This window comes from Silene latifolia, chromosome Y (genome assembly GCF_048544455.1).
Source record: "Silene latifolia isolate original U9 population chromosome Y, ASM4854445v1, whole genome shotgun sequence".
NCBI lineage: Eukaryota > Viridiplantae > Streptophyta > Magnoliopsida > Caryophyllales > Caryophyllaceae > Silene > Silene latifolia.
Window position 1 is genome coordinate 18,292,001 of NC_133538.1, and position 15,256 is coordinate 18,307,256.

The 15,256-nt window shown below is 36.4% G+C and overlaps 1 protein-coding gene across 2 annotated transcripts; it reads right to left on the reverse strand.

Annotated features, from left to right (window-relative positions):
• Positions 1–504: 504 nt before the first annotated feature.
• Positions 505–9,201, reverse strand: LOC141633814 (uncharacterized). Of its 2 annotated transcripts, none has more exons than XM_074446215.1 (10): positions 8,585–9,201; positions 5,657–5,726; positions 4,093–4,217; positions 3,847–3,955; positions 3,711–3,774; positions 3,567–3,622; positions 3,148–3,255; positions 2,112–2,261; positions 1,440–1,610; positions 505–908 (listed from the first exon to the last, which is right to left on the reverse strand). In XM_074446215.1, the coding sequence occupies exons 1-8, from the start codon at positions 8,785–8,787 to the stop codon at positions 2,124–2,126; spliced, it is 873 nt and encodes a 290-aa protein (XP_074302316.1). In that variant the 5' UTR covers positions 8,788–9,201; the 3' UTR covers positions 505–908; positions 1,440–1,610; positions 2,112–2,123. The 2 variants fall into 2 exon arrangements, with proteins under 2 accessions (XP_074302316.1, XP_074302317.1); XM_074446216.1 differs by lacking the exon at positions 8,585–9,201 and adding an exon at positions 8,057–8,567.
• Positions 9,202–15,256: the final 6,055 nt, after the last annotated feature.

Consider the following 15,256-nt stretch of genomic DNA (forward strand, 5'->3'; position numbering starts at 1 on the left):
TAAAATATATTATAAATACAAAATTGTCTTGGGGTACCGTGCGCAACCAACTAGTATTGTGTTAAACATAAAACCAGTCACTGAATAGATAACGACAAAAGTTTGTACAACACACGAATAGAGTTGATATATATGACCCCCTCATATTCACAATAAACTTCCCATTTCATTTTGATACAAAAATTAAGGAAACACACTAGCCCACCATATAAATAAATTTGGACCACACAAATACATTACCCCACCATACAATTAAATTTAGACCACACAAACACTTACCGAAAAAAAAATAGGAAAATTGTGAATAGACGGAAAATAAAATAGGGAAGTTTATATTGAATAGGAGGTAGTACATTACTAAAGACTCCTGATGATTTACTACTATTTGATACGGATAACTACTTGATCTTATTCAAAAGTTTGTCTACCTATAATGCATCCAGTATTTGATGTTTTATCAGAATTTGAATACAGAAAATACCAACAAAAGTAGTATACGTATGATAAGTTCACTACATGAACATCAATGGCTGATTGATAGCTTCTTTAATCAAGGCAATAAATATTTAAAACCCTGGGAAACGCTATTTAGCTCTTTTTACATATCAATGTATCTGTACAAGAAGTCCTTTTTACATCCTTCACCAACTATTTAGCTCTCAACATCCCACATGTCATCGCCTTAATAGTTTTTGGGAAACGCTCGAAGACATCCAACAAGTGACAGCATCAACAAGCACCTCAAGGTCCTTAGATGTTTCAGCACGAAGTATTTGTGAATCCACACCCAGTGATGCACTTACATCCCTGGTTACTGTCTCCCACGGGGTCCCTGCAACTAAATTAGCTAAAAGCTCACCTCCCCGATTCACTGCATCTGCCATTGCTGGTGGAACATCGGGCAAAGCCTGCATAAACATGACGGATTGAAGAAAGAAGAGAGTAAGGACGACTAGTTTTGTTGCCTATTGTTTGCTGTGTTCCCCTATTCGGTTAAAAGTATACGGGTGGGTATCCAAATGTCGACTCTATTCTACGAAAGAATATCACGTTTTTGGCATAGAATGAAGTGTCCATGTGCCATACCCATATCTAGTGCTGAGCGTTATACACTGCAAAATGATGCCAGATTGACAAAAAGAAGAGCAAAAGGATTAGGTTTGACACCTATTCTTTCCTATGTTACCCAGGCTCGATTAGAAATAGCTTTGCGTCTCCAAGTGTCAGGCTCACCATTTTATGAAAATAAACATGTTTTGGCTTAGAATGAGAGAGGTTAAGTGTCCTTCCCATGTTCGAGTGTCGAGTGTCAAGTGTCAAACACTTGTAGGTGAGGTAAAAGGAAGAATCATAGTAACATAGATTGTTTGTGGTTGAGAAAACTTGGCTATTGAGAGTTCAAAAAGCCTTTTGGTTCTAAATGATTCATTAAGATTTACCTGTTGCAAAGGCAAACCATGGTCCCCTGGCACCGTGCGAATGGACAAATCCAATGCGGAACTAATAGCAGAATCTACACTCAGAACCTGTGCTAGTGTTGATGTCTCATCAATTGTGTCATCTTTGAACTTTACTAGAAGATTCCTGTTTATCCCATAATATGACTTTATCTGAAATCAAAACAAAAAACAAGGTAAATCAGGCTTGTCTATCTGTGGCGTATGAGTGGCTAAAACTGGGCAAAAATCAATCACCCAACCCAAATTGACTAACCCGTGTACCCAAAACCCAAACTGACCGGATCCAACAAACTTCACCGCCTCCAAACTTAGCCACACACCTAACCGACCCGAATGATCCATTTGTTAGGCTTATGAGTGGCCAAGCGGTTCAGGCATTTTGGCATTCACTTTGATATTTAACCAGTTTTTAAATTTTTTGGAGTAAGAGGAGTCACAAGGCAGTCCAATACAATACAACGGGAAGGAGTTCCAGACCCGCCACAGCAACTAATTCATTGGTGGATATATTAGTGAATATGAAGACAAAATGCATTGCAGTTACCTTTTTGGTCCTTCCATAAGGAAGGGGTACTGAAAACAAAGTATTGATGAAATTGAACATGCATGGGGGAAGTAAACATAAAGCATACGAGGATAAGAGTCGCTTACAAGGCGCCGCGTTTATTCGGGTTTTGGAATAAAGTTCTCTCTCCCATTAACCAAATCCATATACAGTGGAGGAAGCTGCTCAATCAAAGGAAGCATTTGCTTCATTATAGGAGGGCTAATGTTCTCCAATTGTTTTAAAGTCGTCTCTGCCTATACATGAGAAAGTATTCATTAGGCCATCTAAGTCTAGCAAACATAAGATTAAAACTGAAAATCTACTAATGATGGATTTCGTAACCAAATTACACTAAACCGTCCGTTGTGAATAGGGATGGCAGTGGGTCGGGTCACAGACCCGAGGGTCGGACCCTAATGGGTTGGGTATGGGTCTCATTTTTTCAGACCCAATGGGTATGGGTCTTAAGAAAATATTTCGGGTCCGGGTCTAAGTTATGAGACCCATACCCGACCCTTAGACCCTTTATTAAAGAAAAAAAAAAATCAAAATTACAACTTTTAAATTCATCTTTGTGATCGTAGAAACCCAACTAAAGTATCTTTCTCTTCCTCATCCCATAAAGTGATAAAACCCAACCACCGACAATACCACCACTCTACCACCGACACAAGAAAACCAAAGACCACAAAGACTGATATCGCGATACGCGACTGACAACCACCTCTCTAATAGCCGGCGACCGACAACCACCATTAACGGCAGATTAATAAACTCATAATGTTAAAGTAGTATAAATTTTTTTTTTTTAATATTATAGACCCTATAGCTGTTAATTTTGTTACTAAAGTGGCTGAAACTCGGACCCGCGGGTAGACCCAGACCCTACCCTTACCCATAGGGTCCGGGTATGGGTCCTCAAATTTTAGACCCTTGCGGGTCTGGGTCGGGTACGGGTCCAAAGGGAAAATCTCGGGTCGGGTCCGGGTTTAGACGGACCCTACCCATTGCCATCCCTAGTTGTGAATGCTTCATCTTAAGGCAACAGAAGGATTAAAACCCACTTGTAGGTTGCATGAAGTCAAAATATCATACTTGATTTTTCAATAAAAACAGTACACGCCCTAATAGATTACTTACTCCAAGCCGAATAGTTGGTGATGAAGCGATCTGTGATAGAAGAGGGCCAAGGCTTTGAGCCACTGGGGAAAAAACAGGTGAAAACAGTGGAATAGCATCACTTGGATCCTGTTACTTGGCAATAAGAAACAGGTGAGATCATTGCCAAGTATGATGAGAAAAAAAGAAAGAAGCAGTTTTAAAACCTATCGTATATCATCGCACCGGGATTATATAACGAAGGACAGAAAACTAAAGCACACACAGGAGAAATGACAAGAGCATGTAAATGTCCTATGCAGTACCACAGTATAATTTCAAATAATTTTCTACACGAAACATTAGCTGACTAAATACAGATCAAGTATATTAGCTAATACGTAGGACATCTAATTTGGAAAACTACAAGTCAAGAGGAGGCAAAATTCAAAGTAAGGTACCTTATTGTTAAAAGCCATATATATGTTCCCGTTCCGTTGCATGGCATATCTTGACCCTGTTAACCACATCAATCAGATAAAACAATTAGACTACTGAAGACCGGAAGAAATCAATCAGGTTTACAGAGATACACAATGACAAACCAATCAGTAGATGAATGACAGATCCTAATGAATGCCCAATGCCAAAAGTAGGAAGTTCTTCTACCTACATACAAAAAACTTCTCACAAAAGAATAATTAATATAAAAATATGACAGCCTTATATAGTGAGACTTACCATTTCTTGCAAAGATCGAAGACACCGGTCAAATTTAAATTGCACCTCATCTGCGATGGAAAAATGATCAAATCCGCTGGCATATGGTGTAGCAATAACCATTATACCTCTGCAGCAATAAAAAAAAATGTAAGATCTTCTTCTAAATCTTGGAACAATATGAATGCAATATGATAAAAGCAAAAAGGGTTCCAGAAGCACAAGTTATCAACTTATCATCAACTTCACTGCAAAAAGTACCCTCACTTTTCACAGAGACGCTCAAGAAATAAACGGTAGGTTAGCTGTGGGGCCGCTCCAACAAATATACCACCTATAAAGTGCACAATTGACCATGATTTCGAATGTCTTGGTCCCAGAATCCAAGCCCCCTGAAAATTTCGCATACATAAGTCAGCGATTAACCATTGCTGAGGAGTAGACATGATAAGAGACATATTCATGAGCATGAATGATTACCATGCATGCTCACAGTACAACCACTGATAATAACATTAGATAGGGCATTTGAAGCTTAAGGATCGTAACAAAAGGCTATTCATAGGCATAGCACCTTTCTTCTTTCCCTGTAGAAGAAACTGTAATATATTTGCATACAGATGCCGAACACTTACACTCTACAGCTAAATTCTACCCTCTTTCTTTTTTGAGAAAAATCACGCCAAACTACCCATTCCATTTAGGTAAAAAAAGTGTCTAAATAATCCTAATAAAGTACCCTATACCACAAAAATTGTCATCAAACATCCCTACTTGCACACTTTTTACAATACTTTATTCATTGTAGCAGGCACTTGCACACTTTTTACAATGCTTGTATCCTTTGAAACGTGTGTTTAGGAGGGGTAAGTAATAAGTATCTGTATTTTGGTGTGGAATAGGAGGAACTAATTTTTGAGAGCTACTAGTAGTCTAGTACTAAGGTTCTAGAAATGGATGAGATTCAGCAACTAATCACAACAACAACAACAACATCAGAGCCTTAATCCCAAAATGATTTGGGGTCGGCTGACATGAATCATCCTTTCGAACTGTCCATGGGTGAACGCACGCCTCAAAATGCGAATAAAAAGGGAAGATGAAAAACAAAAAGGGAGAACGAAAATGTAATGGAAAGTCAAGGTGAACTTAGAGGTTTTAAAATCGAATTAAAGTCTTTCTTTTATAAAAACTTAAAATTTAAATCGAGAGAAAAGATTAAAGCGATTTTTAAAAACCGAAATAGAGTTAAGGATCCGGAATGAACCAGGTCAAAACTATAAGAAAGTGGTTGTTGAAAAAGTGTGTAATAAAGGAGAGAAAAATAAATAAATTAATTTCTTTAAATTAAATGAATAAAAAAACACTAAATCTGTCAAAAACATCAAATACTAAAAATCCACATGTATCCTTTCCCTCCATTGTGCCCTCTCCGTCACCATACTCTCCTCAAGCCCCAGAACTCTCATATCGTGCTCTATCACTCTCAACCATGTCTGTCTCGGTCTTCCTCTGCCTCTAAGGACCTTTTCTGTTCTCCAAGTCTCCAGCCTCCTAACTGGTGCGTCCATAGGTCTCCTTCTCACATGGCCAAACCATCTTAATCGGTTTTCCATCATCTTGTCCTCTATTGGCGCCACTTTTACCTTTTCCCTAATCACCTCATTCCTTAACCGATCTTTCCTTGTATGTCCGCACATCCACCTCAACATGCGCATCTCCGCCACACTCATCTTTTGAATGTGAAAAATAAATAAATTAATTCAGCAACTAATCAGAAAAAAAAAAAAAAAAAAAAAAAAAAGGCAGACGGAGTGTAATGTAATAGCACCTCAGCTTCACGCCAATTGCTCGCTCCTCCCCAAGCATCTTGTGATTGTTTTACCGTCTCTGTAACCAATCTGCAAGAGGGAAAAATCGAAGTCGTTTGTTTAACTTAATATTAACCAAAAATAAATCCATGTGTAGCTGACAAACAAACATCATTGATAGTAGGCCTTAATGGATACAGTGATACACACAAACGCACATATTTGTGGAGAGGAGGGGGGTTAGTGAGAGTGAAACATGTACTACAACGTTAACATGTTTTCCACGCAAGGGTAATCCTATATTCCTACATTTGAAGTTCAAAGATAATCCAGTTTACAGTGCCTTTTTAGAACAGATTACATACCAGTTGTTTCTAAAAAGATATGAAAGATCACGACTCAAACTAGTCAAAACCATAAGCTAAGTGTAAAAAATAAGTCTTACGAGTAATAACATAGTTTGGGTATTAAACTGACAAAACCTCTTTTGCAGTGATTATTGAACTTTATTTCGTTCTCCAAATGTGCAACTTAACATGCTGATACCAAAAAAATTCATGGATAGTACATTTGTCAATATATTAAGCCATCTACGCATATAGTGTAGTGAAACCTACGAATTTGAATCTCCACCTTTAGAATTTAAAGCAAAAGTGCCCATGCACTCAAAATTCTTCTTTGATTCATGACATTCATGGTGCCAACGAGAATCACGGGGCCACAACAAGAAGATGAAAGGGCAAGTGTGGCTAAAATTAAGATATTGGTCTTTTTCACACAACCGATATATACTCAAACAATAAGGGGCGAAAACAATACACCATCTAGGATCAAGAGCAAACCATAACATACTTTTCATACAATAAATTGCATGAACGTTTCGTCCCCTAGCAAGATTACCAGCCATCTAAATTTAACAAAGCTCTGGGTATATTTATTCCTCATCACCAAATCACAAAAGGTAAAATCCCAAAACACAATAAGAACATGATTTCCTACTTCAGCTTCTTGATAAGTAGAAACCCAAGCACCAAGCCACCAAGACTGAATCCATTTATTCCTCATCACCAAATCACAAAGGACTTAGTTGCCTACATGGCATAGTCCAACATGATAAGCCACTACTCATCTCTACTCTACCACAATTAGACCTAAGTCTTAACCTAGACTTCTGCTAAATCGCATTAGCAATATTTCATTTTAAGAACAACTTAAGTCGCCAACATCTCGAACGTGAAATTGTCCAGCACAATAACTAATTCCCTACTAGCTCTACTTCAATGAAGAGCTAACCTCGTTTACCGGTCACTCGTATTCTGCGTAAATTAATGTCCAATAACCATAACACCACAGAAATTTCCATCTTGCAAAGATTCTCATAACAACAATAAACAACTCAAGCTCCTACCTTGACTTCCTAGGTAGCACAGACACTCCTCCTAATTAGCCGACGCCGTGTCGGACACCCGACACTCGTCGGACACACGCCTATAAATGTTATAGTTTAGACGAGGAATAAAATGTCAAAAGAGATTGATTAGAAGATGGATTCGGGTGGAAAAAATGAGAATTAGTTATAGTCAAGGTCAAATTTGACCTCCACTCTGTGTAGCTCCGACACCTTAGGTAGGTGGAGTGTCGAGTGTCGACACGACACGACACCTAATACGACACCTGACACGCCTGGGATACTTCAGAGTTCGACACGACTCTCGACTCTTTGCACAGTGATGATTGATTGATTGATTGGGTGTGAGGAGTAGCGGGAAAAAAGAGAGAGAGAGAGAGATGGAGGAACTTTTGGGTATTGCGGCAGATGAAAGGCAAATAGGATATGGTAGGGTTTCATTTTTAAAAAAAAGTAAGTGTGGAAAGTTGTTGAATGACAGCTGTTATCATTAATTGTAATATTTTAATATGTTTTATCTTTCCTCACCTTTACTCTTTTACTAGATTTATTGTACAGACTATATTTTTTTGTTATTTCTCAACATTATATATATATTTATATATTATTATAATATATTTATAGAAAAAATAAAGAATGACGTGTCGTATCGGTGTCTTTAAAATAGTCAAGACACTTATTTGACCGTATCCCCGTGTCACTTCAATTTTAGAATCACGTGTCCGACACTCCGATACGCGTCGGATACGACACTTCTCTGCCGAGTCTGAGTAACACAGCCTCCACTTATTTAAATTTAATATCAAATACATTACAAAACTAAATCATACGTGAAGGTCTCTACTACCCAAGACGTTTACATACCCGCATACGTCAAGACAACTAACGACTAACATGACTAACAACCGACTAATAAGGTGGAGTAGGCTAATTCAGCAAAAGAAACTCGCACTTGCGTAATACGCTCCACCCCTCTAAAAACAAGGTTACGGCCTTGTAACCGAACTCATACCTGTTCGAAAAGGTGAGAGGATACCGCTCTTTCATGGCTTCCTCGGCTTCCCATGTAGCCTCTTCTACTTGGAGATTAGACCATAATAGCTTCACCAACACCGTTTTCCCATTACATGTAACATCTTCCACTTGGTGATTAAATTTAAATAGCGTGTCTGTGTCCTAAATTTCATGGGATGCTCGTGTCCGTGTCTGTTTTGGTGCTACCTAGTTGACTTCTACCTTAATAACAATGACAATGTCGCTACGGTAATTCAACTTAGTAGAAAAAACATCTAACTACCGCTTAAGATTCCAAACAGATTTCAGTAACACCATAGCAACTCCAATTCCAAAATTGACACAGTAAAATCTCAAAAACACAATCAATAAATTTGCTACAGTAACTTAAATTCTCAGAAAAAACATACGGAGTATTTCATTCATCAACTCAATTCTCAAATCAAATATTTCTAACTAGCATACTTGCACGATCATAATACAGAAAATTAATCATGAGAAAAATAGGTTAAATGGAAAAAATTACCGCTCAAAATCACGGTAAACTTGAATACCAGTAGAATCGGAGCTGCTGGAATTACTGCAGCGGATACGAAGGCGGTTGTCGAAACTCCGACGACTTTTTGAAATGGCGAGGTTAAAAGTACGGTTGAGGGGTTGGATTGGAGGTGAACACGGTGGTGAATTTTGGAGAAAAGGCGTCGTACGGTAGCCGGAAACAGCCGCCATAACCGCTATTAATTGGTTTCAGGCAAATTGAAGAAGAGATTACGTCGTTTGTCTTATTCCAAGGAAACGGAGTATCAGTGGACAATTAGCACACCTAGTTATACTAAAGAAAAATTACAAATAACCACCTCTTATTTGTATTTTTTTACAAATTACCACCACGTATTTGTATTTTTATAAATAATACTCAACCTTGAATGTATATTACTTAATTACCACCGTATTTTTATCCCGAGCATCATTTTCCTAATTTTCCGTCTTATTAAGTGACAATTTAAGTGAAATACCCAAAATACCCTCCAATACTCATTACAACACACTAATTACCCCCATCTACATCTCATTTTCACCCAATTCATCAATAACCCTAATTCCCAAATTCATATTATAAGGCTCTGTTTGGCAAAACTACCTGAAAAGAAATTGCCGAAAAGCCTAATCAAACCTCGAAAAGCTAACGATAAGGTCACGAAAATTAGGAGCTGATAAGGTAACTGATTATATAAAAATGTGTTTGACAAACTAGGTGAAAAGGTACCTGATTTTAGTAAAATGACGTAAAAGGATATGAAAATTATTTAATATTATAGAATAAAGGGGTACAAAATGGAAAATAAGTCATTTCAGTCACTGATTTCTCAAGTCTTCACCCGAGAAGCATTTCATTTCAGATACCTTATTTGACCAAATAAGCTACTTGTCAAACACTTGCAAAAAAATCAGGTAGCTGAAATTTTGGTCAAATAAGCTACCTGAAATGTCGTGTCAAACAGAGCCTAAATCCCCATATTTCTGGATAGCATCCCAATTAATCAATCAATCTATCTATCTATATTAATAAAGGAAACTTTTTTCGAGCAATATTAGAGTCTCCAACTTTTACGAACTACTAAACATTAATTAATTAAAAGTTTAGTAAGCATGGAAGCTTTTTTCGAGCAATATTAGAGTCTCCAACTTTTACGAACTACTAAACATTAATTAATTAAAAGTTTAGTAAGCATGAAAGTATTTGATTAATCTTTTTTTTTTTTTAGACAAAAGTGTACTATTTTATAGAAATATACGGTTCTATTACATACACACCAACTACAAAGCAAACCGAGGGGCATTAGAGACCCCTAAACTAGAAGAAACCCAACTAACATAACTAGTAATACAAACAGACTCGGTAAAAAGACAAAGACGACGCCTCTTACGTGGTGAATGGTAGAAGGCATCGAACAGGATTGGATAATCCTCTTTTCTTTTAGAGCTCGCGACCATTTTTAAAGTCGTAAATCTGGAGGAGAAAGTACAACCTCCAACCATTACCAATGGTTTATTCTTGAATTTAGAGCAGTTACGACCCGTAAATTGTCGGCTACATCTCTTGCTTGATTGTGTCTTCACGACTGAAAAGATAAACATAGTTGGACTAGAAAAGTGATCAGAATCGTTCATCTGAGACTGTTCCAAAAGTGTACTATTTACCATTGAAACCTCCCTGACCTCAGTTTTGGGATCGAAAATCCTCTCAGTCGACAAACATGGTCTCTTGATTTCAAGAGGCTGATCCTCCTCGTCAGCGAAGTTATCAAGTTGTCCAACCTGCGAAATTTCCATGGATGTAAGATTCACGGGCAGAGGAGACGAAATGGAAACCGCGGCTTCACATGAAGAACTTTCATGGGGAGTTCCCGTCGAGGTGGAAGTTTAGAGAAGTGGGGGCGAACTATCAAAGTGGCCCCGGATTTTGGATGGAAGAAATGCAGCTTCTTTCCCAGCATTAAGTTCTCATAATCATTGGACGATAGAAACAAATTTTTATTGGCTTGTTTTTTGTTAGAGAAGGAGAATTTGGTGGAGCCTAGGGTAGAGGTACCAAAGTGGTTACAACCAGCCTTAACTGACAAGGACGGGTGAGATTCAGAGATGGTGGCGGAATCCAAATTCAAGTCTGAAATGTTATTATTTTCATTCCGAGCACTACTTATATCAGCCAGCAACAACTCCGAGCTACCACGAGCAACTTGATTCCCTTTATCAAAGGGCACAAACTTAGTATTTATAGGAGCATCATGAACCGATTTCTTACCTTTCTTGTCCCTGCTAAGGGGGTCAAATTGATAAGAATTTGTATTACCCAGATCCTTTATATCCATTGTAGATGAAGTAGCGTTGCTAGCACACCATTTTTCTTGTTCACAATTTTCAGTCACAGAAACCTGATTTGAGCTACTGGCTTCTTGGCCTACCAACGAAGAAATAGGTCGTTTCCTTTTTCGAATATCATTAGCTTCAAAAGAATCGTCCACCACACGTTTACCATTTAGATTAAAAACAAGAAGCTTTTAAACATCATCCAATTCACGAAGAATATCCTTATTTCGAGGCTCCACCGAGACCGCCTCCTCCAAAGTGCAGCGAGCCTCGGGTAACCTATTCAAACTCCTAAGAGTAACAGCCTTACGAAAAAGGGCCTTAGCATGCCGAGGAAAATAATTCAGCACCATCGAACATAGAATTAACGCTCCTTCGAAAGCACGTAATTTAATAGCAGAAGCAGCTAAATTCAAACTCAAAGAAATGCTAGGCTTGAAAAAGAGTTTAAATCACGATTGGACACATCCTTCAGAACAACACTCAAGAGACAACATGCTTTGTCATAGCAGGCAGTCGCCTCAACAAACTGATTTTGTCTAAAAAGATCATTACCTAGGTCTTTAAAGGCATGAATTTTAGACAAGGGAGAAGCATCTAAATGGGAAAAAACAAGATTCAAGCTATCATCATCCTCTGACCCGACACAACCATGAAAATAAGCAAAGAACTCAAGAAAATTGGCACAGGAAGTATGATTCATGAGGAAAACGATCAAGCTGATTGAAAAGATGGTAAAACTAACAAACACAACAAAGAAAATTTATTAAAAACAAACAGAAAGTAAAAGCAAGAGAACCATTCACAGAGAAATTAAAAAGAGACAAAGAAACCGATTCACCAAATTATAAGTGACAAAAGAAGGTCGGGAATGCGAGGTAACAGCCGACCACTGCCATGAAAGAGCCTGGAAAGTCGACCACCGAAACTATTAACCGCAAAAGAGAAGCAGGGTGCTGCTCGCCGGCAACCTGAAGAGGGCTGAGGAGGCCGCCGACGAGAATCGGAGAAATAGAAGACGGTGGAGTTCGGGTTTAGGGGTTAGGGTTTGTGGAAATCGATTTGGGGGTTTTTTGCAGGCCTCGTATTTGATTAATCTGATGTGTGTAACGTTTCTAATCATGGCTGGCCTGGGTTACTGTGTTCAATTTGACTAGGAATGTCTGATATAAAACTTTAAGATAAAAAGATACTCCGTAAAAGAAAGATAGAATTGCATGTACGTGATTTAATTTGAACTGGTTTAGTCAATGGATTTTTATATTTTTTGGTTCACAAATCCTAAATCAATCCAATTGCTACCTCTTTTAAAGGACTATAAATATAGTGTTTTTAGATTTTCACCACCCATAATTGTGCTATTTACGTTTTTTGTTAGTTATAGGTAGAGTAGTTTAATTTGTCATCGAGCATTATAGTTGTTTTCATTATTATTTATTTAACGGATTATAAGGCATGCACGTTGGTTTCGTCAATATTATATGATCAAATTGAGCATCTATATCTATGTATTTATTTTACATTTGCGTATTTATTATCCATAGACAATGAGACACGATTTTCTTAAAAGTGTGAATCATACGTACTAATCAATTTCTCCTTATTTTGGTCGGATTGTTGTGCAGGTTGTAACAACAGGAGATGGATAGAACAAAATATACATTTAAAAGGTATGCACTATATTTTACGATTATGTTTGCATATTTATCTTTCTATAATATTTGTATTGGTTTATAGAAACAAACTACGCTTACTTGGTTCGATTCTCCACTTATAATTATTGAACTCTTTAGTACAAGTAATTCACAAGTTTTAGGTCAAGACGACTTGTGAGACTGTCTTTTTCTATAGCAAAGTCATTCATTTATCACGAAAAAGGAAATTTTTATATAAATAAACCATCTTATATAATACTTACTGTTAATTATTTGAGGTGTACCTACGATTATCGCTCCGTAAAATATTAATTTTAAATGTAATTATTTTTCTCGTGATTGTGTGTCTAACAAGGTGCAACTCATCCTTGTGATTGTGTGTCTCGTGACAAATGATTATGGAGCACAATCGATGACTTTGTAAAGTTAGGTCACATATTTATTATTACCATACATTGATACATAGAGTATAGACACGTTTGAGCTTTTTCTTCTTCTTTTCGAAACCCCCCAAATTTCACTAACTTGGACGACGACAACGACGATATGACACAAGGTACGAATGTACGATAGTCATCAGGGTTTGATCTTCGATTCGTTATCAGAATCCGACAAAAGGGGAAACAATTCGATACTGGCAACGATAAACGAGAAATTTTCGAATTAATTTGTCATTATGGGAGTGAATTACTCCTATATGTGAATGTATATGTGCGAGAGTCATATCATGAAGACATGAACTACTTTATATATATCTCTACTCTTTATGTCTTGATTAATACGGAGTAACTTTTGTCTTTCTACACTGTTGTTATTGGATAATTCAGTTCTTTCTTTATGTTTCCGTTGTAAGTTTATAAAAATTGGGGTTCTTTTTATTTTTGCATTTCCTAAAACATGTTTATTATTTCATTGATTTTTTTTAGTTTGTGTCGAAAGCTCACCAAAAACATTAATCCGGGCAACAGAGTGTCAAAAATTTATGATAAGAGTTTTGGCAGCAACGATGTAGTATAAGAATTTGAAACTACCCCCTACGTCCCGGTCAATTGTTATCAAGAAAAAGGAACATACAAACGATCGGGATTGAGAGGGGATATATCTTGAATCTCTATTGTATTCTATCATAGGAGTTAATAAGAACGAAAGTTTGAGATAAGCATATTAGAGTTGTTTTAGTACCCAACAACATAATGAGTATACAATAATAGTGTTTTATTCTAATTATTATACTGTAGTATAATAGATAAGATAAGTAAGCATTGTTGTAACTCCTAACAATGGTAAAACACTTACGGATAGAAATAGAGTATTAATAATTTACATCTAATGAATATAAATAGATAAAAAATACTACTCCCTCTCATCCACTCTTTTCTTCCCTTTTGTAGTGGACACGGGGATTAAGGGTGAGGAGTATAATATTGATAAAAATATGAGTGGGTTTGGTAATTGGAGAGAGGTATGAATAATTAGGATTAAATATTAATAAAGGAGATGAGTGGGGTTTGGTTATTGAAGAGAGATAGGAATAATTAGAATTAAATATTAATAAAAGATATGGTGGAGTTTGATGAGTGGAGAGAGGTGGAGTATAATATTAATAAAAACTTTCTCGAAAAAGAAAGGGGAAGAAAACCTGAATAATCCGTTTTAGGAAATAGGGAAGAAAAGAGTGGATAGGAGGGAGTATTATAGTAGAGAAACATGTCTATAATGACTAATTTTTTTTTTATAAGGTAAGGAAACTAGATTGATCGAAAATCAATCTATAACATCCTTGCGGATGTCTATAATGACTAATGATTTAATTTGTATTAGCATCGCTATAATTGTATGTCGCCAGATCATTTGATTTAGAGAGAGTCCAACTTTATAGAAAGGATTACGAACGATATTATAATCTCCAACCTTTTTGAGTTTGGATGAGCGACGAAAAAAATAAACAAACAAACAGATATAGATAACTATATTATTAATGTTACGTAAAAACTAAAGCAATAGTCTCATCCAACCTCTTACTCTATACTTTTTCTCTCGATCTTTTAAGTCAAATTAAACTTTAAATATTATTTACACACTTACAGTTTATAGGTGATAGAATACTACATATAGGCCCGTGCATCGCACGGGCATTAAATCTAGTACATATATATAAAGCAGAAACTTTTCAAGCGATATTAGAGAATCCAACTTTTTTAAAATTCCTAACAAGACTAGATTTCGAAACACATTTAATAAAATTATCCTAATAAAAGTAGATTTCTTAATATTTTAATAAAGTTATCCTAATATAAGTAGATTACATTTATTTTAATAATAAGATTATTCTAATATAAATAGGTGATACTCAAAATACACAATATAACCAATTATATGATATATTAATTATAATATACATTATTCATATATTATATCGAGTTAATTATATTTTACTCCCTTTTGAAATTCACATTTTTAAAATTACCGTACTCCCTTTTGAATTTTTTTGCTAAAATTACTCCGAAATTGAATTTTTTCCTAAAATTACTTCAAAATTCCAATTTAAGTGACCTATTTCGTTTGTTTTTGAACTTATTCCAATTGTGCCTTAGCCAATTTATACTTTAAAAGGTATAACTATGTTAACAAATGGAGGGAGAGTTCAAAAACAGGGAAAAGAAGTCATAAAT

What these genes read in the sequence shown, in the direction of transcription:
- LOC141633814 (XM_074446215.1), bottom strand. Translation starts at nt 8,787, where the DNA reads ATGGCGGCTGTTTCCGGCTACCGTACGACGCCTTTTCTCCAAAATTCA. An exon ending in GCAATTGGCGTGAAGCTGAG is followed by an intron (nt 4,218 to 5,656) that starts GTGCTATTACAT and finishes CGAAATTTTCAG; the next exon opens with GGGGCTTGGATTCTGGGACC. An exon ending in TTCGATCTTTGCAAGAAATG is followed by an intron (nt 3,775 to 3,846) that starts GTAAGTCTCACT and finishes TTTTGTATGTAG; the next exon opens with GTAGAAGAACTTCCTACTTT.